The 23,983-nt window shown below is 38.9% G+C and overlaps 2 protein-coding genes across 2 annotated transcripts; one reads left to right on the top strand and one right to left on the bottom strand.

The window, feature by feature from the left end:
- Positions 1-2,304: 2,304 nt before the first annotated feature.
- LOC109220384 lies at positions 2,305-4,165 on the bottom strand. The gene is made up of 5 exons (XM_019384846.1): positions 4,092-4,165; positions 3,296-3,590; positions 2,847-3,179; positions 2,721-2,763; positions 2,305-2,630 (listed from the first exon to the last, which is right to left on the bottom strand). The coding sequence occupies exons 1-5, from the start codon at positions 4,163-4,165 to the stop codon at positions 2,305-2,307; spliced, it is 1,071 nt and encodes a 356-aa protein (XP_019240391.1).
- Positions 4,166-8,127: 3,962 nt separating this feature from the next.
- On the top strand, positions 8,128-9,146 carry LOC109220386 (putative methyltransferase DDB_G0268948). Its single transcript, XM_019384847.1, has 2 exons — positions 8,128-8,277; positions 8,495-9,146. The coding sequence occupies exons 1-2, from the start codon at positions 8,128-8,130 to the stop codon at positions 9,137-9,139; spliced, it is 795 nt and encodes a 264-aa protein (XP_019240392.1). The 3' UTR covers positions 9,140-9,146.
- The last annotated feature ends 14,837 nt before the right edge of the window (positions 9,147-23,983 follow it).

The following is a 23,983-nucleotide window of genomic DNA, read 5'->3' on the forward strand; positions in this document are numbered from 1 at the left end:
GTCCTTAACTTTTGAACATGATACTCAAAGTTAAGGACAGACAGTCCTTAAGTTTTGAACTTTGAACTCAAAGTTAAGGACAAAGTGTCCTGAACTTTTAAACTTGTAAGTCTAAGTTTAGGACCAAGTGTCCTTAGCTTTTGAACCTGTAATTCAAATTTAAGGACTGCCTGTCCTTAATTTTTCAACTTGAAAGGCTAAGTTCAGGACTAACTTCTAACTTTGATATTTTCAAAATTTTCAGGGGACAAACTGATATATATATGTTGATGATAATGGGGTGAGAAAGAATCCATACAAATTGTATCATCAAAAAATCAGTAGCAAAATGTTCTTCCTTGAGCTTTCAGATAGCAGCTTTGTACTTGATGATAAGGTTAGATAATTCGCTAGGCATTTATTTTCTTTATTCTTAATTTATTATTTTTTAATTATTTTATGACTGATGGATTTATTTTATTTTTTGCCTTTTTATGAAGCATATTGACATTGCCCTATATTATCTGAGAAAGAAGGAATGCTACCACCCTCGCGACCATCCTTTTCATTGCACAACTACTGATATTCTTTTTGATAACTATATGGTGCTTGTATATAAAGATTTCAGTGAAGATGCTAGTGATGACTTTTGGTGTGCTAGTGATAATCAGTTGTTTCTGACACCATATGTGGGGGAGGGGACAGCCCTAGATGTGGAATTGCTTGGACAGAGCTTGACAAAATCTTTTTTCCATGTCGTCTTCCTTCATAAGATGATAATGTTGTGACACACTTTCTTTTGGGGGTATTAGACTTGAATCAGAAAAAGATCGATGTATACGATTCCATGTATAGTGAGCCATATGAGGCAGGAATGAATCACATGGAAATGTATGCACGCATGATCCCCCACTTGCTAAAGTTCTCACAGTTTGACAAACATCACAAGTCGTTTGGAAATGCCTTCAACAAATTTGATATTCAGTGGCAAAGATCACCACACCAAACTGGATCGTACGTGTTGTTATTTGTTATATTATTTATATGTAATTTAGATTTTTTGTTTAATTCACTGCATATCTTACATTTTTCTTAGGACTGATTGTGGTGCATTCCTGATCAAATATGTGGAGATGCTGATGATGTGGAGAAATTCCAACCTGAAGACATAAAAGACTTTTGAAAAGAACTTGCCGCAAATCTTTGGGCACATGGTGAGTGGAAAAGAAATTCTGGTTATGATACACCACCAGAAAATGTTGGCGATGATTATGAGAGTGATAATGAAACTTGCTGTCCAAAGGAGTTGTAGTTTAGTTGTAAAGAAAGTTAGTTGTGGTTGATCTTTTGTATAAAATTGCTGTAAAGGATACATATGAATTCTGCAAGTTCAGAAAACTTCTGAAATATTCTGTAAATTCCTCAAAAGGCACTTATATTTTGTTTGCGTAGCATAATTTTTTGTCACAGCTATGCAAAATTACAATTTCAGAAGTAATATCAAGGCATCATGTTATTAATTTCTTTGTTTCTCTCAAGTGTTGATTTGTCCATTGAGTTTGTTATTATTAGTTCATGACTAAGTGTAATTGAACTTCAAATTCAAAGTTAAGGACCAAGTGTTGTTAACTTTTGAACTTTGAACATAAAGTTAAGGACTGTCTGTCCTGAACTTTTGAACGTGTAATTCAAACTTAAGGACTGCATGTCCTTAACTTTTGAACCTGCATGTCAAACTTAAGGACTCATGTCCTTAACTTTTGTAAAGTTAAGGGCAGACAGTCCTTAACCTTTGAACTTTGAACTCAAAGTTAAGGACTGCATGTCCTTAACTTTTAAACGTGTAATTCAAACTTAAGGACTGTCTGTCCATAACTTTTTAACCTACAAGTCAAACTTAAGGACTCATGTACTTAACTTTTGAACTTGAAACTCAAAGTTAAGGACAGACAGTCCTTGACTTTTGAACTTGAAACTCAAAGATAAGGACAGACAGTCCTTAAGTTTTGAACTTTGAACTATAAGTTAAGGACTGCCTGTCCTTAACTTTTGAACTTGAAACTCAAAGTTAAGGACAAACAGTCCTTAAGTTTTGAACTTGAAACTCAAAGTTAAGGACTGCCTGTCCTTAACTTTTGAACCTGCAAGTCAAACTTACGGACTCTTGTCCTTAACTTTTAATCTTTGAACTCAAAAGAAACAAAAAGAAGGTAAGCAGAAATGAATTTTAAAAATTCAGACATCTGCTCAAATAAGAATAATCAAAATGAATCCAATTTATAGCAAAAACATAAAAGAGTCGATAAACATAAGTGGATATATCCACTATTCTCTATGCTTTCTTGAAAATGGATGGACTGCCGGAGAATATATACAAGTTGTTCTATTATGACCAATTCTTCTGCAACGACCACATTTGAATGTTATTTTTGAGGACTCGGTAGCTGGAATATGCCTTTTCTTCTGCCTTCTACCTGGTGGCACTTTGAAATCTGGAGGTTTAACAATTTGTGACTTAACACTCTCTGGTACAATCCAAGAATCAGTATGTCCTACAGGATGTATTTGTCTTTCATATGTTTTCAGCCAAGATTCCTTTAAGTACCAGTGCGAACAAAAGTTGGACTTCTTGATGTTTCTCTTCTCGATAGCTGCAATTGCATGTATTCATGGTAATTCATCAAATTGAAACTGAAAACAATCACATGTTCTTTTGTTTAAGTCCACCAAGAAAGTTATACCTTCTTCTTCAACTCTAGAACGCCATGAATCAACAGGGAAGACCTTTAATGTTGAAAAATTATAAGTTAGTACATTATTTTAAATTATATTAAAATCATAAGCTAAACATAGAATATAATACTTACATTCAAAGTAAATGCTAAATCTATTTTCTTCTTCAATTCCTCCTCTACCCAACAAGAAACATCATAAAAAGTTCCTTCTGCTTCATTTCTTCTTTCATAAAACCAACGTTGTAGCTTCACTTGAATGAAATCCATCATTCTTAATATAGGCAGCTCTCTTGCTTCTAATAGGACAAAATTCATTGACTCAACTATGTTTGTTGTGAGCATGTCATATCTTCGTCGTGGACTACAAGAACGTGCCCACCTTTTCGGTGGTTCTTCCATCAAGTAGTCATAAGTCTTCTTATCTATTTTTGCTATATCTGACATGTATAGATCAAATCTTTGCGCCTGTATACTCTTGCAGCACTTTGGAAAAGTTTTATGAGCTTACTTTTCACCTTCCTTCGCTTTAGGTTCTGCTCCAAATAATAGATGTAAATCCCATGATGGCTTTCAAGATATACCTTTGCAATGCCATATGCAATAGCTTGATGCCTGTCTGATAAAAAAATTAAATTCTCACGGCTCCCAATTGCATTGCGAAGCTGACTAAAGTACCACTCATAGGAATTGTTATTTTCATATTCAGCTATTCCAAAGGCTAGTGGGAAAATTTGATTATTTGCATCCTTTGAAACTGAAATCATTAAAACACCACAAAATTTTGACTTCAAAAAAGTTGCATCAACAGCAATCGCTGGTCTACAATGATTCCAACCAGATATTGATGATCCATATGCATAAAACATATAAAGAAACCTGAAAATACAATATAAAACAAGGTTAACAGAAGTTTAGGACAGGTAGTCCTGAACTTCAGATTACAAGGTTAAAAGTTAAGGACAATCAGTCCTTAACATAGAGTTTCAAGTTATAAAGTTAAGGACATGCAGTCCTTAACTTTGAGTTCAAAGTTCAAAACTTAAGGACAGGCAGTCCGTAACATTGAATTACAAGTTCAAAAGTTAAGGACAGCTAGTCCTGACTGGTTACAACTCAAAAGTTAACTGGTTAAAGACAGCATGTCCTAAATTTTATAAAACGTACTAATAAACATTTTTTTATTGTTTACCTGTTGTTGTCATCTATCTTTATATTAGTATAAGTTCCCGGGTTTTTACTTGTCATCATATCTCTTCGGGAGTTCCTCTTATTAAAGCGGAAGCAAGTTGAATAGCACGCCACGCCTTGTGATATCCAATGCCTAGTCCATGCAATTTTTGCATCTCTACCATGACAAAAGCTGGTGTAACTTCAAACCTTGGGTCTCGAAGATTGTCGATAATGTAACCACTAATCAACTTTGAAGTTGCATGCCTTTGATCAGCTTTCATAGTGTTAACAGAGCAGTCATGCTTTTTCTATCTCTTTACTATCTTGAACAGTGTTGAATTTTTAATTCTGAAAGCACGGACACACCAACCACACCTATCATCATTGCATTTCAACGAATATCTTGCTGAGCTTGATCTAACAACCTTGAATTCAAAATGTCCTTTAATTGCTATATTCGAAAAACAGTTAATTATACTCTTCTTTTTGTCAAATACTGATCCCACTTTTATATCATCCAACGAATCATTTTCTCTTAATATCGTAGTTGGGGATTCTTTTTGTTTCAAATTTGATCTTCGTCTAGTTAGTTAAGTAGAGATTTTTTCAGCAACTTCTTCGATTACCGGTGCACTCTCTAAGACTTGAATACCCAAAGCTTGTTCGTTGTCAATCTCTATAATGCTTTGTCCTTCTACTTGAATAGAATCAAATGTTTGAAGCACCTCTTCAGTTATTGGATGAGCTTCAACCATATCTATTTCCATTATCTGTTGGCATTTGTTTTGATTGTCATGTCGAGTTTCTCTGTTGACATGTGTTTGAAGCACCTCTTCAGTCATTGCTTGAGCTTCAATCATATCTATTTCCATTATTTGTTGGCATTTGTTTTGATTGTCATGTTGAGTTTCTGTGTTGACATGTTCGTTGCTTGTTGATCCAAAAACTCTTTCCGAAATATCAACAATAAAACGACAGCCCTTGAAGAGTGAATGAGTTTTTAGTAACTTTATACATGTGTGAAGATCTAAATCTTTGGATACAAGCATTCCCTTGCTTGTTCCAAGGTTTATATCAAACCATATCACTGCTTCAAACTTGTGTCTATCCAATTCAATAACTTCAAAGATCTGTTTAATGAAATCTTCAAACCGAATTGCCTCAGGTACTAGAACAAGCTTTGTTTGATGATCAAGATATTTATAGTCTTCAGTCTATCTACCATTAAAAGCAACTATAATGCATATTGTTTCCATCCTGCAAGTCAAGAGAATGGGAAACTCAGGACATATTTTATAATGCAGACCTTGTATAATTAAGAACAGGTACTGTAAGTTCAAGACCAAGTTAAGGACCAAGTGTCCTTAACATTTGAACTTGGAATTCAAAGTTAAGGACTGCTTGTCCTTAACTTTTGAACCTGTAATTCAAACTTAAGGACTGTCTGTCCTTAACTTTTGAACCTGCAAGTCAAACTTAACTACTTAAGGACTCCTGTCCTTAACTTTTGAACTTGAAACTTGAAGTTAAGGACTACCTGTCCTTAACTTTTTAACTTATAACTATAAGTTAAGGAACAACTCTCCTTAAATATTGAACATGTAAGTCAAAGTTCAGGACCAAGTGTCCTGAACTTTTCAACTTGAAACTCAAAGTTCAGAACCAAGTGTCCTTAACTTTTTCAAAACAATTTGTAAAACTATGACAGTATATGCTTAATATACAGAAGACAGCAACAAAGTTAAGGACATTGTGTCCTTAACTTTTTCAATTCAATTTGCAAAATCATGACACTATGTCCTTAATATTATGTGCTCAATTTTTATAGAATTATCACAGGACGCGATGTCCTTAACTTTATCCATCCAGAAATTCAAAAAAAAATCAAATATCTACTTACTGTATAAAAATCAATAGAAATCGAAAAAAGTATAACTATGTCGAAATAAAAATCAATAGAAACACATAAAAGTATAACTTACGGTAAATCTATATCGATTTTTGGATGAGAATGTTGAATTCTATAGTTTGAATTGGAAGAGAATCTTCTGCAATTTCGACGATCACAGTGTGGTAATATAGCGCTGCTGTTGCTGCTGCTGATCGTTATTCATAGCGTAGGTATAAGTTATAGCAGAAGGTTATTTTCGTCCAGTCAGGTATAAGTTTACTAAACCAGTGGCTAAAGACTAAAGACATTTAAAACACTGGCTTTAAAATAAAGACAAGTGTTGTTAGTGGCTATTTGTGCACATCGCCCTATTTTAATCCAGAAGGAAGGATCCACCGAGTTATGGGCCAGGGTGAGTAATTCAATTGTGGGATGGATTTTTTAGGGCTCATTTGTTTTTTTTAATATTAATACGTCTGAATCTCAATACATATCTGAACATCAAGTGTGTATTAAGATTAAGACATCTGAATCTGAATACACATCTGAATATATTAAGATTTAAGATCTGAATAGAAATAATTAAGACTATTTGATTTTTAACATCTGAATATATAAAATTTATCTTTATTTGAAAATTAATAAACATAAAGTTCAAATGAAATACTAACTAATTAAATATTCTATTAATAAAATATATAGTTTTTTAAAATATGATAGTTGTTGGTGGTGATGGCTAACGGGTGAATGCCGACTAAAGGCAGTGGTTGGTGGTAGTTGTAGTTGATGATGGTGGTTCATGCTAGTAGCTAGTATTGATCGGTAGTGGTGGCAATTATGATTGAGGAAGGTGGTGGTGGGTGGTGATAGTTAATAATGTCGAGTGATGGTAGTAGTTGTGATTAAGGAAGGTGGTGGGTGGGTGGTGGTAGGTTATAATGATGGGCAGTGCTGGTTGTGGTTGTTGATAGTGATGGGGTGGTCAGTTGTGGTAGTTGAGGCGGATGAGTGTTGAATTTGGGTGAGAATGATGGTGGTTGGAGTGGTGGGGATAATAGGTGGTGATGGTCGATAATGGAGGCTATGATTGAGGATGGTGGTGGCGTGGTGGGGATGGTGGTTGAGTATGGTGGTGGTGGTGGCATGGTGGTAGTTGATAATGGTAGGCGGTGGCGGCAGTTAATAATGAATATGCGATAGCATCTTAATGAAATTAAGTCTCTATTAGAGATCTTAATCATACAGACCTATTCAGACCCATTAAGTGGTTGTGAAGTAAAAAAACAAACACACTTAATGATTAAGATCTGAATAATTACGATTCAGACTTTAAAAACAAACACACTTAATGTCTGAGATGTGAATAATTAAGATTCAGACTTCCATTAAGTCCAAACAAACGAGGCCTTAGTCGGAGTATGCCACATGACCCATTCCATAAAAGGAGGGGCAAATGTAGAAGTTTGGCAGACAATACAAACTAATATAGCCAAAAGGTAGAACAGGGGACACACTTATACGATAAAACAAAGTAGAGGGCTATATCTAATCCCTTTTCATATTAAAAATAGAGTACAACTTAAAAAATATGGTACAAATAGAGTACGATGTAATTTCTACGGGCAGCTGCAACTGAAGTAGTAATTTCTAGTATGACATTTTAAGACACAATGTGCTGAAGTAGTAATAGCTTTTTCAATTTTTTTCTTGTGATGCAGCCAGTTGTCTAAGCATTGATTTTTCGTGTACTCGCTAGCATAAAAATTCGATTCAAACTTTCCTATTTTATAATATTATAGATACATATAGATAAATTCAATAATATGTTCTTAATGGCGTGGTAATTGTAAAATATATTAAGAGTGATATTTCGGCGGAAAAGTATGGAAAAGCAAATTCAGAATGACAAAGATAAAAGTAAAAGGGGGTTGGAATATTCAAGACAAGAATATTACATGCAATGCAATCATTACAAATATTATTTTAGTTATACAATTTTTTCTGAAAAATCATTACAAAAATATAAAAGATAAATAATTAAAAAAAACACAAAAAAATCTTTACAGGGACCATTTTTTCTAATCATTGCAAGTGGTCACAGACTCACATGTGTTCATTTTTTCTTATTTTAGCTGGTATTGTGTTGATGACATTGAATTAATTTATTTTTTGTCAATAATCATTTAATATCAGCTAATTTGCACGTGCCTATTAGCTCTAACTCACCCTACCAACCTAATGCAGAGAGCTATATGCAACACCAATTTTTTCATTCAGCTAATCTCCATGTATAAAAGGAAAAATGTCTTCAGATCTTCTCCATATCAAATTAAAGGGTGAGAGTGACAAAAAATGGCAGAATTGTTCATTAAGCAGGCGCAACTATATTCTAAGGGTCGACCAAGTTACCCTGAAGAATTGTTCAGTTTCATTTCTTCAAAGACACCTTGTCATAACCTTGCTTGGGATGTTGGCACTGGTAATGGCCAGGCTGCTAAATCTGTAAGCCACTCTTCTTATTCCCAACCGTAAACAAGAAGGATATATATTAAGACTGTAATCACACACGATGAGCGTCTGCATCAACAATTCTCTCATATTATCATATCTAAACATAAATTAAACTAGCATTTCCTAGTGTCGTAGCATCTTTTTTTTTTTTGCTCCAAACATTTGGTATTGTTCTAATTGCTCCAAAATTATTGTTTAATTTCCTCAGTTGGCTAAGCTTTACAAGAGAGTAGTTGCCACAGACACAAGTCCTAAGCAGTTGCAATATGCAACCAGGTTACCTAATGTTCGATACGTTTGTACCTCTCCCAAGATGTCAGTGGCTGAAGTCGAAAGCAAAATAGGAGCCGAGTCAAGTGTAGATTTGATAACAATTGCTGCAGCACTGCATTGGTTTGATCTCCCAACTTTCTACCAACAAGTGAAATGGGTGCTCAAGAAACCAAATGGAGTAATCGCCGCCTGGTCCTACACTACGCCACAAGTAAACAGCTCAGTGGATGCAGTTTTTGATCAATTTTACTATAATGATGCTGGACCTTACTGGGAATCTCCGAGAAAGTTAGTGGATGAAAAGTACAAAACCATTGATTTCCCATTTGAGCCTGTGGATGGTTGTGGTCACAGTGGACCGTTCCAGTTCAAGATTGAGAAAGCCACAGATTTGGATTCTTATTTCACATACTTGAAGTCATTGTCAGCTTATCAAACAGCAAAGGACAAGGGTGTTGAGCTCTTAACTGATGCCATTGTTGACAAATTCAATAGTGCTTGGAATGAAGACAGAGAAAGCAAGAAAATTGTAGTTTTCCCAATTTACTTAAGGATTGGCAAAGTTGGGACTTTGAATTGAAATTGAATTGAAATTGGTTATAATGTTTTGCCCGCTTACCTAGCTCTGCCAATTAACGTATTAATTGATTTACTTGCCTAATTAGGGTTTGAAATTGTGCTTCCCCTTAAAAACTAATATTTCCTAATAGGATTTTTACCCGTTCTTTCCTTATGTGTGATTAATAATCGGTGCTACCTCCCTTAATTCCTCTACTGGTCTGATTTATGTGTTTTGATTGATTTTTAGACTTACCACTATTTGGACCTCAATCTTGTCTGCTAATTCACTCCGTGTGAGATTTTCCTTAATTTAAAGGATACTTACTTAATTCTGCTTATTAATTAATTCATGTTAGCCCTAATTGACTGATTAACTTATCTCTTTGCCGTATTTGTGTGCAATTGATTTCCTACCTTATTCGTTTGGTCTATTGTATGCTATAAAAGCCTTTCATTGTCCTGACACACAAACACAAGGAGAAAGATACAGAAACACACTCAAACTCTTATTCACGCACACTCTCCATTGTAATTCTTTCTGTTACTTGTGCTTGCTGCACTGTCTAGCCGGCTGAAAGCCAAGGCTAGGCTATTGGATTCAACTTGCCTTCATCTTCCTGTTTGTTATCTCTTAACTGGTACGCCCCTATTTCTGTTACCATAATCTCTTCTATGTGCTATGTGTCTCATTATACTTTTGCTTTGATACTTGCCTTTTAGCCATCTCTTTCTCAACAACTATTCTTCAGTTCCTATTCTCTATGTCTTATATGATTAGCTCACTCTGAACTTCAACATGTGCATGTTTATTATATGCTTCTTGCTTATTTTAACCAGTATGCTTTAGTCTTGTTACCTCTCTGTCCCATGTGGTTGTGTGGTTAACATACTTCTGTTGTGCCCTATGTTTCTCTTAATTAGCCTGACGTAGGTCCTGTCCTGTTCTATGTGATAGCATGTTCCTGTTTGATCCATGACACTTATTTACCCATTTCTCAACTAGCATGCCCCAATTCCTGTCCTGTTTTATATGCTGATAGTCTGCCTTATCATGTTCCCGATCAACTCATGGTTTCTGTTTACTTCTTTCAAGAATAATATGCTTTAGATTATCATCATCTTTTCTGTATGGATGTCTAATTAGCCAGTTGACTTAAGCATGTTTCAATCTGTTAAATACATGTCTATATGATTCCATTTGGGTAATAGTTAATAGACTAAATCAGTTCTTGCAATGTGAAACCTTGTTTGTGACTACCTTGTTTGTGACTCTATTCTGTCTATGAATCCAGTATTCCTGTTTTGCTTAACTACCGGTAATTAGGTTTAAATCAATCTTTTGAAGCATGGTCTTGTTCTGTTGGTAACCTATTTTTTTATTCACTTCTGAAAATAAACTATTTTCATGAAAATATCCCCCACCCTTGTGTACTGTTTTCCAACTCTTACTCTTAGTTAACTAGGGTCCTGCCACCCCCAGTGTGAGCACTACTTAGGGTCCATGAGACTCCTCTGAACTCTGACACATTGGGGCTGGTTGTTCAATCCTTTGTGAATCTTGTTGAACGTCTGATTCTGGTGTAAGCATTGCCCGGGGTCCCTGATGCCCTTGGAAACTTTGACACACCAGGAACCAGCTTTATGTGTTATGGATGGGCTACCATTATGCTCAGAGGTGCTATGTTGGAAGGCTTGGTCCCAGATTAATGTTGGGCCTATGAAGGCTCCCTATAGTATAGTGATTTTCATTATGTAACTCATTCATATTGGCATGTAATAATAATCTTTGTAAAAACAGATATTGGGGTTATTAGTAAAGCTGGGAGGGATTATTATATATCTTTGTTGGGATCGGGTAGAAATCATGCCTATAGGGTTGTTGTGATTATGCATATGCATTAGAAATCATGCATATAGGGTTGCTGTGACGACTGTCTACTTATATGCATTAGAAACCATGCCTATAGGACTTATCTCACTCTTTAAAATCTTGAATTTTCATGCTTTGCATCACTAGAAATTCTGTCTCTAAGGCGTTTCTCAATCCTGTATCAAAATTCATGTTCACGCATATCAGTTGATACCCAATTTTTCCCTATGTATTTTTCAGTGTGCAAAATAACTTTAAAATGGCATATGTATGCATATATGAGTATATCCAAGTGTTTCATTATTTTTCCTTAATTTTAAAGATTTTTAAATCAATTTATTCCCCTATTTTATCCATAAAAATCCAATAATAATTTCTAAAATTATCACTTTTGGTGATTGACTTGTTGAACTTTTATATTTATGCTAAAATATAGCCAAGATGATTTTTGCATACTTTTACAAATTTTACTTAGTATTTTTAAAGCTAAATTGCACAATTGCAATATTAGCCTCTTTTAGGATTTAATTACGTTTAAATTTATAATAATAACTCCAGTATTTTTAAATAGTTAATTATATTTTATAAATCATTTTAACGCTTTCAATTTATTTCCAGAAATCAATTTATTACTTTTTATAAATTAAATAGGGAAAATTGGCTATTTAAATAATGGCCCATTTTCATTTCAATTATAACCTAAAATCTGACTCCAATTGAACCCAATTAAACCCCGACCCAATCCCAATTAAACCAACCCAGACCCGGATCCCCACCTACCCTTTCTAATCTCGACCGTTGATCTACCAAATCAACGGTCCACGTTATTTCTTGCCTTTTTAACCCAACGACCCCCCAAAACCCTACCACATTCATTCATTTGCACCGCCCCTGAATCCCTCATCTCCCAAAATCTCTCTACAACACCACCCAAATCCTAGCCACCGCCACCCTAATCCATGGCCTTCCAGGGTCATCTGAGACCTGTACCAGCCTTCCATGGCTTCTATGTGTTTGGTTCTGTGGTCTCATGACTAGTTTTTGAAGGAATTTGGTCCAGTCCTTGCTCGGTGGCCTTTCTCCGATCATCCCTGACCTTTCTCCGGCCAGCCATGGCCATTCGAGTCAGATCCTTGACTCTCCTGGCTAGATCGGTAACTTTCAAGGCCTTTATCATTGCTTTTGGATTTTCTAAAACCCTAATCTCTAAGACTTTTTCGATTTCTTTCAGATCTACCTTAGATCTGTGCTTGCCATGAACTTTTTAAGTGCTTCTCGAAGTTTCTTTGACCTTTCTTTCAAAATGACTCTTCACTTTCCGATTAGGGTTTTCCTTCAAGTATTTCTTTTCAAAATCTCCTCTCTGATTTTAACATGTTTCTGATTTTGCTATGTTATGTTCATGTTGTTCTCCTATCTGAGTTAGCATGTTGAAAACCCTAATTTCTTTTGGGTTCATTCGAGTTATGAAACTGTTCGTTAGATGTGTACCCATCTGTTTGCTAGTACTTGTTTGATTTGTTTGTTTATTATCATTTAAAATCGATTGCTGTTGAAGCCCTAGGTCTTTGGGGTCTGAAATCGCTTGTTTGAGTACTTGACTCGACTAAAGCTTTGTTTTAAAACTCTCTTTTCTCTATGTGACTTATTTGACTTTGGCTGAAACCCTAACTTTTTAAAAAGGGTTCCTCACCTGCTATTTTCGAAACCCTTGCATGTCTCTAAGGCTATGTTTTCTTCTCTATTGATTCAATGTGATTTGACCTACTTGATTACTATGCTTCGAATGCTTGCTTTACTACTGAAACCTAGCCTACTTCTGCTACTACTGCCCGTTTGTGATTTTGTCCATGAGTTTGGCCTCGCATGTCTGATGACCTTGTTCACTTTATTTATATGCTGAAGTTTCTTCCTTGATTGATCTTCATCTTGTGACTAATTTCAAAGCTCTCCTTTTATGAACCCTGATTTTACTCGCCCGTTCAAAATTGATTGATTCTTTTCCATTTGTTGTAATATTTACCTTGCTGAATCTATTCCCAAAATAAGTATATTATTGTACTTAGACTCGATTGCTTACTTAATGTTTTTTACTACTTCTTTTATGGCAATAATCAGGCTGTCTCTAAATTGATTCCCTTCCTTATTTGAATTTGTTAAACAGTGATTCCTTAATTAAAGGAAATCACTTGTATGATTGATTCTGACTGGAGATTATTTCTATATTTGTATTAAAACTTGACTTATTACCTTCCTTCACTCGTTTTCAAAAGGCTATAAATACCTTGCACCCCTCTTCTTTCAAAGACAACGAACACAAGGAACGAAACACTTGAGTTTAGAATACACACTTCACTCAAAACTCTCTCTCTATTTTCTCTGTTACTACTTGTGTTGCTGCCTTGTCTAGCCGGCTGAAAGCCAAGGCTAGGCTGTGGAAATTTGCTTACGTTTCTTTCTGCATTTGCTTCTTTACTGCTATGTTCTAATTAATCTTCCAGCACCAACAACAATATGGTTCTTTACTATCTCCTTCACTCTTGCCAATTTCCTGCTTGTGTTTAATCAAGTTCCTTTTTTGAGCATGCTGTAATCTGCCCCTTTCTCTTCTGAATTAATGTTTTCTTATGTATGAACTCTGTCAGTCACTTATTATGACTTATGAATCCCAAACCCCCATATCCCCTATGTGTTTGTATTCCTTGGTTGGTTTGGGGGCATGTCAGCATTAGACATTGCTGTGCATAACCCAAACCTGACCTTCCTTGGGGTCATAACCTTCATATCCCCTCTATGTGTTGTATTCTCTAGCTGGTTCATGGGTATGCCAGCACCATCTATTGATGTGCATGTCCAAACCTGACCCTTCCTAGGGTCATATGCTCCCTGCAATGTATTCCCAAACCCTTGGCCCCTTTGAATGAAAATGCTGATTGTTAGCTTTACTACTATTGTTTTTTTACCCTTACCCCTCTTTATTCTCCACTCAGTTTTAAATCTCTGTTTCTGCACTTCCACTATACTCTTAGACTTAGGTTCTGCCCCTCTTGTGTGAGCCTTGCCTTGGGACCCAGGAGCTCCCTCTGAACTTGGACACATAAGGGCTGGCCCTTCCACACTACACTCATCTCTATCTGGTTATGCAAACTTGGGTGTAAGCACGGCCCGGGGTCCCTTGAGACCCTTAGGGAACTTTGACACACCCAGGTCTGAGAAAGGCTTTGAAACAAGTGGCATTTGAGGTGATTTGTTCCATAACTCAGAGAGGAAGTCAGAATCGGGCTTCCTATGGTTGTAACTTCTTATTTTCACACTTTTCTGATGTAATTCAGTATTTGGTCTGTAATAATTTGTAATAAACATTGGGGCTGGTTAGTGAAAAGGGCTGGTTAATTATGCATGTTTAACTATTAGAAGGGTAGAGAACATGCCTATAGGACCTGTTTTTGTATGACTAATTCAGCATTTAGATAATATGCCTATAGGATTTTTAGCCCGCATGTTTAACTATGCATTTAGATAACATGCCTATAGGATTTGTCCCAAATTCTGCATGTTTATTACCACACTTAGACACCATGCTCCTAGGATCTAAATGGTTACAATCAGACATCATGCTCATAAGATTAAAATCAGTATTTCTCCATAGAAATCATGCCTATAGGAATCTCAAGTAAACCCTGCCTGCTTCATTTCATGTTCGACTAGATATCATGTCTATAGGAATTAAAAATTAACAATAGTAGAGATCATGCCTATAGGATCTGAAACCAGTCTAGTTTAAAATCAATTTGACTCATACTGTTTTGAACTAATTTTCAACGACTCTCTCTCTTCTTGTTAATACAGTTTAGAGAGCAAGCCTATAAGATCTCAAATCGCTCGTTTTAATCGTTACTACCTTGCCACATTCCAAATCAGTAGTAGATACCATGTTTATAGGATCTCGCCCGAACACCTAGGCAAGCCTTAGGTGATAACAATAATAAAACTGAACTTGCCTTTGTTAATCAATAGTTGCTACAACCAGCAGTCAGGCCTGATTCAGACTTCTTATCTGAGTTATGTAATAAATTGGTCTGCTTCAACAACTTAAACTCCCCTTGCCTTAGTACTTTAGATCCAGACCCTGATTGTGTTTGAGTCATGCTATTTATGTGCTTTGCTATAGGAGGTATACATGAGCCATTTAGTTGTTTACGTGCTTCCCCTTAACGTGCAGTCCTATGTGTTTTTGTATGTCGCCTTAGCTTTCTCACCTTTTGAAACCTCAAAGTCAGCCTAATATCCCTCCCCTTTAGGACTAGTAGTCCTAAGTTCCTCCGGGACTGATAGGAATGGGACGGGTAATAGCATGCAATAGTGGTCGAGACCAATCCGCGCTTTAGTACCTTAACGGGGTGGGAAGGGTAGATATGGATATGATGACCTGTGCGCTAATACCACGTGTAGCCCCTCTTTTGAGGAGTGATTACCGGGTATTGCATTGATGTGATCCATATTACGAATAAACCTAGGACCTCCCCCTCCTCTTTCTTTTCCTTTAAATATTTATAGAATTGTAATTTCTTTTCAAAATCCGCCCTTTAAATAATTGCTCTTTCAAACTCTTATGTGTTTAAACTTAATCCCCTACTATTTGAGCCTATATTTGTTTACTTGCTAATTGCACAAATTCACAAAGAACTGTCTGGCCGGGAACCACACTAGTGGATCCTGAGGGGTGCCTAACACCTTCCCCTTGGGATAATTTCAAGCCCTTACCCTATCTCTGGTTATCAAAAAATATAGTTGTAGTTGAACCTTATAGGTGTCCTAATGCACCCTAAATAATGGGTGGCGACTCTTCAAATGCAAAACTCAGTTCCCAAAAGGAATGAGGTTTCCTATGCCCAAAATGTCATAAACCCAATTTTCCGATGTAAAGAGGGAAAAAGGGGGCGCGACAGCATGTCGACTCTGCTGGGGATTTTTTAGGCTTTTACCATTGCAGATTATTCTTGTGAATTTGTACCTCTCTCTATGTGCAATTATCTGTTTAATTCCCTTCAGCATTTACTTTCTTCTTTAGAAGCAAAACTGACATGTCTTCCTTGTTTTCTTTCCTTTACTACTTTAAATTATGAAACTGCTGTATTTATCGCTTCCTTAATGTGCAAATACATGTCAACGTGATTTCTTTTTAATTATTGCATAATCATGCTGAACATCATACTCTACTCGTGCCAAAACAAATACAATAGCAACGCTTATAATGAGTGGTTACGCTCTTCCTATATCATTACCCCCTAAATTCGGAAAGGCATGTTTGCGGTAAAACTGGTCGATCAGCGGTGCAGTCGACAGTTCCGAGCCTTCCCCCTTGAGTTGTCCGCTCAAGGGTAGCAGTCTAAAACCCCATAGAAACCTTACTCTGTTTAAACTGTGCATGCATCATGGTCAAACCTAGCCGGGTCAGTTATGTTGTCCACATAATGATCCTTTAAGATAGCCTTGTCCAAAAGTCCACTGGGTTGCCCCAAACCCAAACGGACATCATCACGTTCTATGCATTTATTTGGAGAACTAAATGCTTCATGCTAATTGTTGATGTTAAATAGTCGAGTCTGGTGGGGGTAGGGTCTAACCCTTCTGTCTTGCAGATAATGAGGCACGAAATCCCCAGATTCGGCATGGTCACCAACATCCACCCAAGACTGCTAAGCTGGTGGAAAGATCTTCCCTGTGGTGATCAAACACTCGTCCGAAAATATCTAGGAAATCTACCTTCCCTCCTGGAGATCCAACCCAATAACAAGATCATAGAAGCTGCCATATTGTTTTGGGATTGTGAAAGGGCTGTGTTCCGCTTTGGGGACATTGAAATGACACCCTTGCTAGAGGAGATAGGAGGATTGGCCGGTCTAGTATGGGAAACTCCGGGTTTGCTAATGCCTGAAAACCGCAAAGGTAGGGGATTCCTTAAAATGATGGGTTTGAAGAAGAATCCAGAATTAACATGTTTGAAGGATTCATACATTCCTTTTGATTACTTGTATGAAAGGTACGGTCACAGCAAATCTTACCGTACCTACTCTGGCGAGTTTACCATCACATCTTTGGGACACATCTATCGCAGAGTTTTCGTCTTTATGTTCTGCTTCCTAGGTCTGATTGTATTCCCGACAAAGAAAGGAAGAATTCATACTAGGCTGGCTATGGTAACCAAAACCCTAATGGAAGGGGTTGATGGGCAGGCGTTTAGCATCGTACCCATGATTATTGCAGACATATACCGAGCCTTGGAGAAATGTCCGCGAGCAGCAAAACACTTTGAAGGTTGCAATCTATTACTCCAACTCTGGCTCATGGAACATCTCCAAAAAGGCGAATATCGACAAGAAATCCAGCGTAGGGACTGGGATGATCACATCGCTTTCCATCACCCAAAGCGAATGAATTACATCCCCGACATGTTCGCTCAGCCAGAGGATGCTAAAGGATGGGTTGAGCTATTTGATAATTTGACCGACGAACAAATTCAGTGGATGTTCGAATGGTTTCCAACGGAGGAGTTCATCGCCCGATCAAGAGACGCACCTTTCCTGATACTGATTGGTCCCAGGGGGACACACCCTCACGTCCCGCTTCGGGCTATGAGGCAAGCGGGTAGGAAGCAGGTTATACCCAGGGTCGACAATATGAGTCATTTTCGAGCTGACTTCTAAGAGGATGATAGTCCTTACAAATGCCAAGCTCAGCATATGTGGCACTGCAAGATCATAATGGGGAGAGATACTGGTTGCGCTCCTTTCTACTGATAAGTTGGGATTTTAACGTGTTTTATGCCCATACTTGCCTACGCTTTTGTCATAAAATTGCTACAAAATGGTCTCAAAACGCTCACAAGTTGCACTTGATTGTAGGTTTGATCGACAAAGCGACGAAAGTCAAATATCGGCTCAGAAAGGAGTGAAACCTGCTCAAGCGTCAAAGACCAAGGAAGTTGAGGAAAAGAGGCCCTAGTGCGGACCGCGCAACTGTGAACGCGGTCGCACTAGGAGGTTCAGAGAATGGCAAAATTCAAAGGGAGGCTACGCGGCCGCGGTTAACACAACGCGGTCCGCAGTCAGGCTCCGCGGCCGCGCTACACTTTTACGCGATCCGTGGAGAAGAGATTCAGAGAGCCTAGTTTTGACCCTTTCCAAGCAATGCGGCCCGCACTCAATTCTGTGCGGCCGTGCTAATTTTCACCGCGGCCGCGCTACATTTTTACGCGGTCCGCGGTCCTCAACATCAGAGAAGCAGAAGCCAAGAGTTCAAGAGCCAACGCGGCCGCGGTGATGTTAGCGCGGTCCGCGCTGACCTCGCAGGGGTATTTTTGTCCAATTTTTCCAGCCCAGTATAAATAGAACATTTTTCTGTTTTAGGTTAAGTTTTGTTTTTCTGAAGCTGCTGAGCTCGTGAGAACGCCTAGTTTAGCCATTTTTGGCATTCTTACTCTTCAATATTGTATTTTCTTTTTAGCAATCAATTAATATGTTTACTTCTTCATCTATTTCTTTAATTTTTGCATCTAGCATGAGTAGCTAAACTCACTAGCTAGGGTTGTGGCTCAACCCTAGTGTGGGTAATTGATGGGTATTGTCATCTAAGGTTAGATTGATATTAGGTGTTTGCTATTTGGGTTAATTTTAGGTTTTAATTAAGGATTGGTGGTTGCAAACACTGATTCTAGCTTGGTGGGTTTAACTCTTCTTCAGAAAGAGAGTCTATAACCCCAAAATTGACCCAACAAGGAATTGGGATGGACCCATGACAAATGGTAGTCCTAATTAACGGGTTAAACCTCGAGAGAGTAATCACCCCACTTGAACCCTAGTTGCTTGGTCTAATTGGCCTACCTAATTGGTCTCGAGAGAGTCAATTGGGCAAAATCACTCTCTCTACCGAGAGGTGTGAGAGTGGGTACAATTGTGCAACGGTTATAGCATAAGCCCCAAACATGTCAATCTATCCTTAGTAGCATCTACCCGTTAATTAGCCACCTAGGCACTGCCACGACCCTAGTGCCTTTCTCTATATTAATTACAACTTAGCAATATTCCCGTAGCATAATTTAGCTTCAATCATTAGTCTTATAATAGTAGATATAAAAATCAAAACCAAGGATGTTTGAAGTGATATTAGAAGCACAACTGCAATTCTAGACTAAACAGACAATACAACTCCATTACTAGCTCCCTGTGGAAATTCGATCCCGAACCACTATTCGGGTAAAAGCTGTTGCAACCCGCTCTCCCTACCTTAGTGTAGTGTTGAGTCGGCAGCGATCAACTTTTTGGCGCCGTTGCCGGGGAGCTTATGGTGTTGACTATCTGTTTAGCTCGTTTTGTGTTTTGCTTCTCTTTCCTTCTTGTTTACTAATTTTGTTTGTGTCGATCATTCAGGTACTATGGCTCTTAATGCAAACGACCCTCTTGGCCACGTGAATGCGGGGGAGGAGGTAGATGATCTTGAGCCCGAAGAGGTTCAACCACCTCAAGTTCCATGTAGAGGCCGTCAGGCCAACGCAAATGACAACAATCCTATGCCAGACCCTCCTCCGCCACCGCCAAGAGCAGTCCCAAGAGTTCTACCAAATCAAGGGTACGCGAGTGCCATTGTTCCTCCCCGAATCCGGGCGGGGAACTTTCAAATCACAAATGTTATGTTGACCTTGCTCGAGCAAAGAGGGTATTTTACGGGCGCCTCCGATCAAAATGCATACAAGCACTTGAAGGGGTTCGTAGATACATGCTGGGGCAGCAAACAAACAAACGTGTCAGAGGATGCGTTGAGATTGAGGCTTTTCCCGTTTTCTCTTCGGGGTAAAGCATTGGACTGGTTAGAAAGGCTTCCGAATCATTCTATCCACACATGGGATGAATTGGCAGACAAATTTATTGCCAAGTTCTTTTCTCCAAGTCATATGGCGGCTCTTCGGGATGAGATTCTAGCTTTCAAACAAATGCCAACGGAACCTTTGCACGAAATTTGGGAAAGATATAGAATAATGGTGAAGGTGTGCCCTAATAACGACATGACTGAGGCGATGATACAACAAACCTTTTATCGGGGCATCAACACCACGAACCAGTGCATTGTGAACCAATTGGCCGGAGGGAACTTTATGAAACTTTCTTACCAAGAGGCATGTGATGTACTTGATGAAATGGCCGACACGTCTTCAGCATGGCAAAGCCGAGCGAATGTGTCCCAAGGTGACCCCACAGTCATCCATTTGCACAAGGAGTTGAACGATCATGGCCAAGCTATTGCCGAACTTACAACAACCATGAATCAATTGGCGAAGGCGCAATTGCAACAAGTCCAAAACCCGCGCCAAGTCAATGCAATGGAGAGTGTCTCTATGTTGAAAAGGAGGCAAAGAGGGCAACAACAACCTCAAGGTAATGGTGAGCAATTTCACAACAACAATGATGGTGGTGGTTATTCGAATAAGTGCTATGATGATCAAAGTGAGGAATGCCAATATGTCAATAACTACCAAGGAAATAGAGGAAATCAAGGAAATCAACAATGGCGTCCCCAAAGCAATTGGGGCAATCAACAAGGCGACGGTAATTGGAATAACAATAACCAACAACAAGGCGGTAACGATTGGAACAACAACAATCAGAACAACAATTGGGGTAATAGAGGTAACAATCAAGGCAATTGGAACTGGAACAACAATAACTGGAGCAACAACAATAACAATCAAGGAGGGTGGAATAATGGTGGTAGGGGGCAAGGCTTTCAAAGGCTCCCCATATTCCAACATCCAAACAATCCACCCCCCTTTCAATCTCAAGGGTCTAGTTCATCCAGAAGTGATATGGGACGGATAGAAATGATGTTCGAGTAGATGATGAAAAAGAACCAAGACTGGGATGCACAATTGGCTTCACACAACACATCTATCCGGAACCTAGAAGTGCAAATAGGGCAAATTTCTCAAGCTTTGAATACCCGACCTAAGGGTGCGCTACCAAGTGACACGGTAGTGAACCCAAAGGGAGGTAATAATCATGTGATGGCAGTCACAACGAGAAACGGAAGAGGCGGTGATGTGCAAGCCTCAAATGAAAATCGAGTGGTGAATGATGATATTGAGCTCCAAGAAGATGTGGATCCTTTGATTGTTGAAGATGTGGTTGAGACAAATGTGAACAAGGAAGTGAGAATAGATATTGATGAGGCCGAGGTGGAAACTCAAGAGGCCGTGAACCCGTCTAGGGAGCACATAATTGATATTCCGGAGCCGGTGGTGCCAAAAGCCAAGGAACCCTTGCCTAGACCACCTCCACCTTATCCTCAGCGGTTAGCAAAGCAAAAGAATGACAATCAGTTCAAGAAATTCATAGACATGATGAAAAGCCTTACAATCAACGTGCCTTTGGTGGAGGCACTTGAACAAATGCCGGGCTATGCAAAGTTCATGAAGGATTTGGTCACAAAGAAGCGTTCCATGGATTGTGAAACAATAAAGATGACGCACCAAGTTAGTGCGATAGTGCATTCTATGGCCCCGAAACTTGAAGACCCAGGAGCTTTTACTATTCCTTGCACTATTGGGAGTGCGGAGTTTGCTAAGGCCCTTTGTGACTTGGGGGATAGCATCAATTTGATGCCGTATTCAGTCATTATGACTTTGGGAATTGGGCAACCTAGGCCAACCTCGATGAGACTTCAAATGGTGGACCGGTCGATGAAGCGGCCTTTGGGTATAATTGACGACGTTCTTGTCCGGGTGGACAAATTTATATTGCCGGCCGACTTTGTCATATTGGATTGTGAGGTGGATTTTGAAGTGCCGATTATTCTTGGGAGACCTTTCCTAGCTACGGGAAAGGCTTTGGTTGATGTTGAAGCAGGTGAATTGACACTCCGAGTGGGAGATGAGAAGGTGGTATTTCATGTTTGCAAATCAATGAGGCAACCCAATAGCACGGAAGTGTGTTCACTTGTGGACATTGTCACATCTGTGATAGTAGATGACACAAGTTCCATGATAAATGTTGAAGATCCTCTTGAGGCCGTACTTCTTTGCATGGATGTAGAAGATGATGCTAGCAGAGTGGAGTGTGTGAATGCATTGCATGGTATGGGTTCATATTCATATGAGCCTAGGAAGTTATCTTTGGATCTTGAAAACCGCAAAACACCACCAGCTAAGCCATCCATTGAGGAGCCACCGGTGTTGGAGTTGAAGCCACTTCCTCCACACCTCAGGTATGAATTTTTGGGCTCTAATTCAACTTTTCCAGTTATTCTTTCTTCTTGCCTTACTAACTTGCAGGTGGAGGCCACTTTGGAGGTGCTACAAAGGCGAAAAAGGACAATAGGATGGACTCTGGCGGACATTAGGGCAATAAGCCCCGCATTTTGCATGCATAAGATCATCTTGGAGGAGGATGCAAGGCCGTCCCTTGAACATCAAAGAAGACTCAATGAGGCGATGCAAGAAGTAGTAAAGAAAGAGTTTATCAAGTGGCTTGACGCCGGTGTGGTTTATCCAATCTCTGACAGTTTTTGGACTTCTCCAGTCCAATGTGTGCCAAAGAAAGGAGGGATGACGGTGGTACCCAATGACAACAATGAGCTTATTCCCACTCGAACCATTACCGGGTGGAGAGTTTGCATTGACTACCGAAAACTCAACAAGGTGACCCGCAAGGATCATTTTCCCTTGCCATTCCTCGACCAAATGCTCGATCGTCTCGCGGGGAGAGCATTCTATTGTTTTTTGGATGGGTACTCGGGCTACAATCAAATTTTAATTGCCCCGGAGGACCAAGAGAAGACTACTTTTACATGCCCCTATGGAACATTTGCTTTCTCCCGGATGCCATTCGGATTGTGCAATGCTCTGCCGACCTTCCAACGTTGCATGATGGCTATTTTCACTGATATGGTGGAGGACATATTGGAGGTCTTTATGGACGACTTTAGTGTGGTTGGTGACTCTTTTGATGCATGCTTGGTGAATTTGGATAAAGTCTTGGCTCGTTGTGAAGAAACTAACCTAGTTCTCAATTGGGAAAAATGCCATTTTATGGTTGAAGAAGGTATAGTGTTGGGCCACAAGATTTCAAAACATGGGATTGAGGTTGATAAGGCGAAAATTGAGGCAATTTCGAGACTCCCTCCCCCTACTTCTGTCAAAGGGGTGAGGAGTTTTCATGGACACGCCCGGTTCTACCGGCGGTTTATCAAAGACTTCTCAAAGGTTGTGAATCCATTGTGCAAGCTACTAGAGAAAGATGCCAAGTTTGTTTTTGATGAAAAGTGTATGGAGGCCTTTGAACTCTTAAAACACAAGTTGACCACTACCCTAATCATAACTGCACCTAATTGGAGTTTGCCCTTTGAACTAATGTGTGATGCTAGTGATGTTGCAGTGGGGGCGGTGTTGGGTCAACGGGTTAACAAAATGTTCCATCCCGTGTATTATGCAAGTAAGACTATGAATGAAGCTCAACGGAATTACACAGTGATGGAGAAGGAGTTATTGGCCATTGTATTTGCCATGGAGAAATATCGGCCCTACCTTATGGGGGCCAAGGTGATTGTGCACACGGACCATGCCGCCCTTAGATATTTGATGACCAAAAAGGATTCCAAAGCAAGATTGATGAGGTGGGTGTTACTCCTTCAAGAATTTGACTTAGAAATAGTGGACCGGAAGGGAAGAGAGAACCAAGTAGCGGACCATTTGTCCCGGTTAGAGGAAGAAGGGAGGCCATGTAACGGTCTTGAGATAAATGATGCATTCCCCGATGAGCAACTTCTTGCTGTGTCAACGTGTGACTTGCCATGGTTCGCGGACATCGCCAACTTCATTGTGACCGGAATTGTCCCGTGTGAGCTCTCTTCCAACCAAAAGAAGAAACTCAAACGGGATAGTTTGGATTTTTATTGGGATGATTCGTACTTGTTCAAAATTTGCACGGATGGTGTGATTAGAAG

This window comes from Nicotiana attenuata, unplaced genomic scaffold, assembly GCF_001879085.1.
Source record: "Nicotiana attenuata strain UT unplaced genomic scaffold, NIATTr2, whole genome shotgun sequence".
Lineage (NCBI taxonomy): Eukaryota > Viridiplantae > Streptophyta > Magnoliopsida > Solanales > Solanaceae > Nicotiana > Nicotiana attenuata.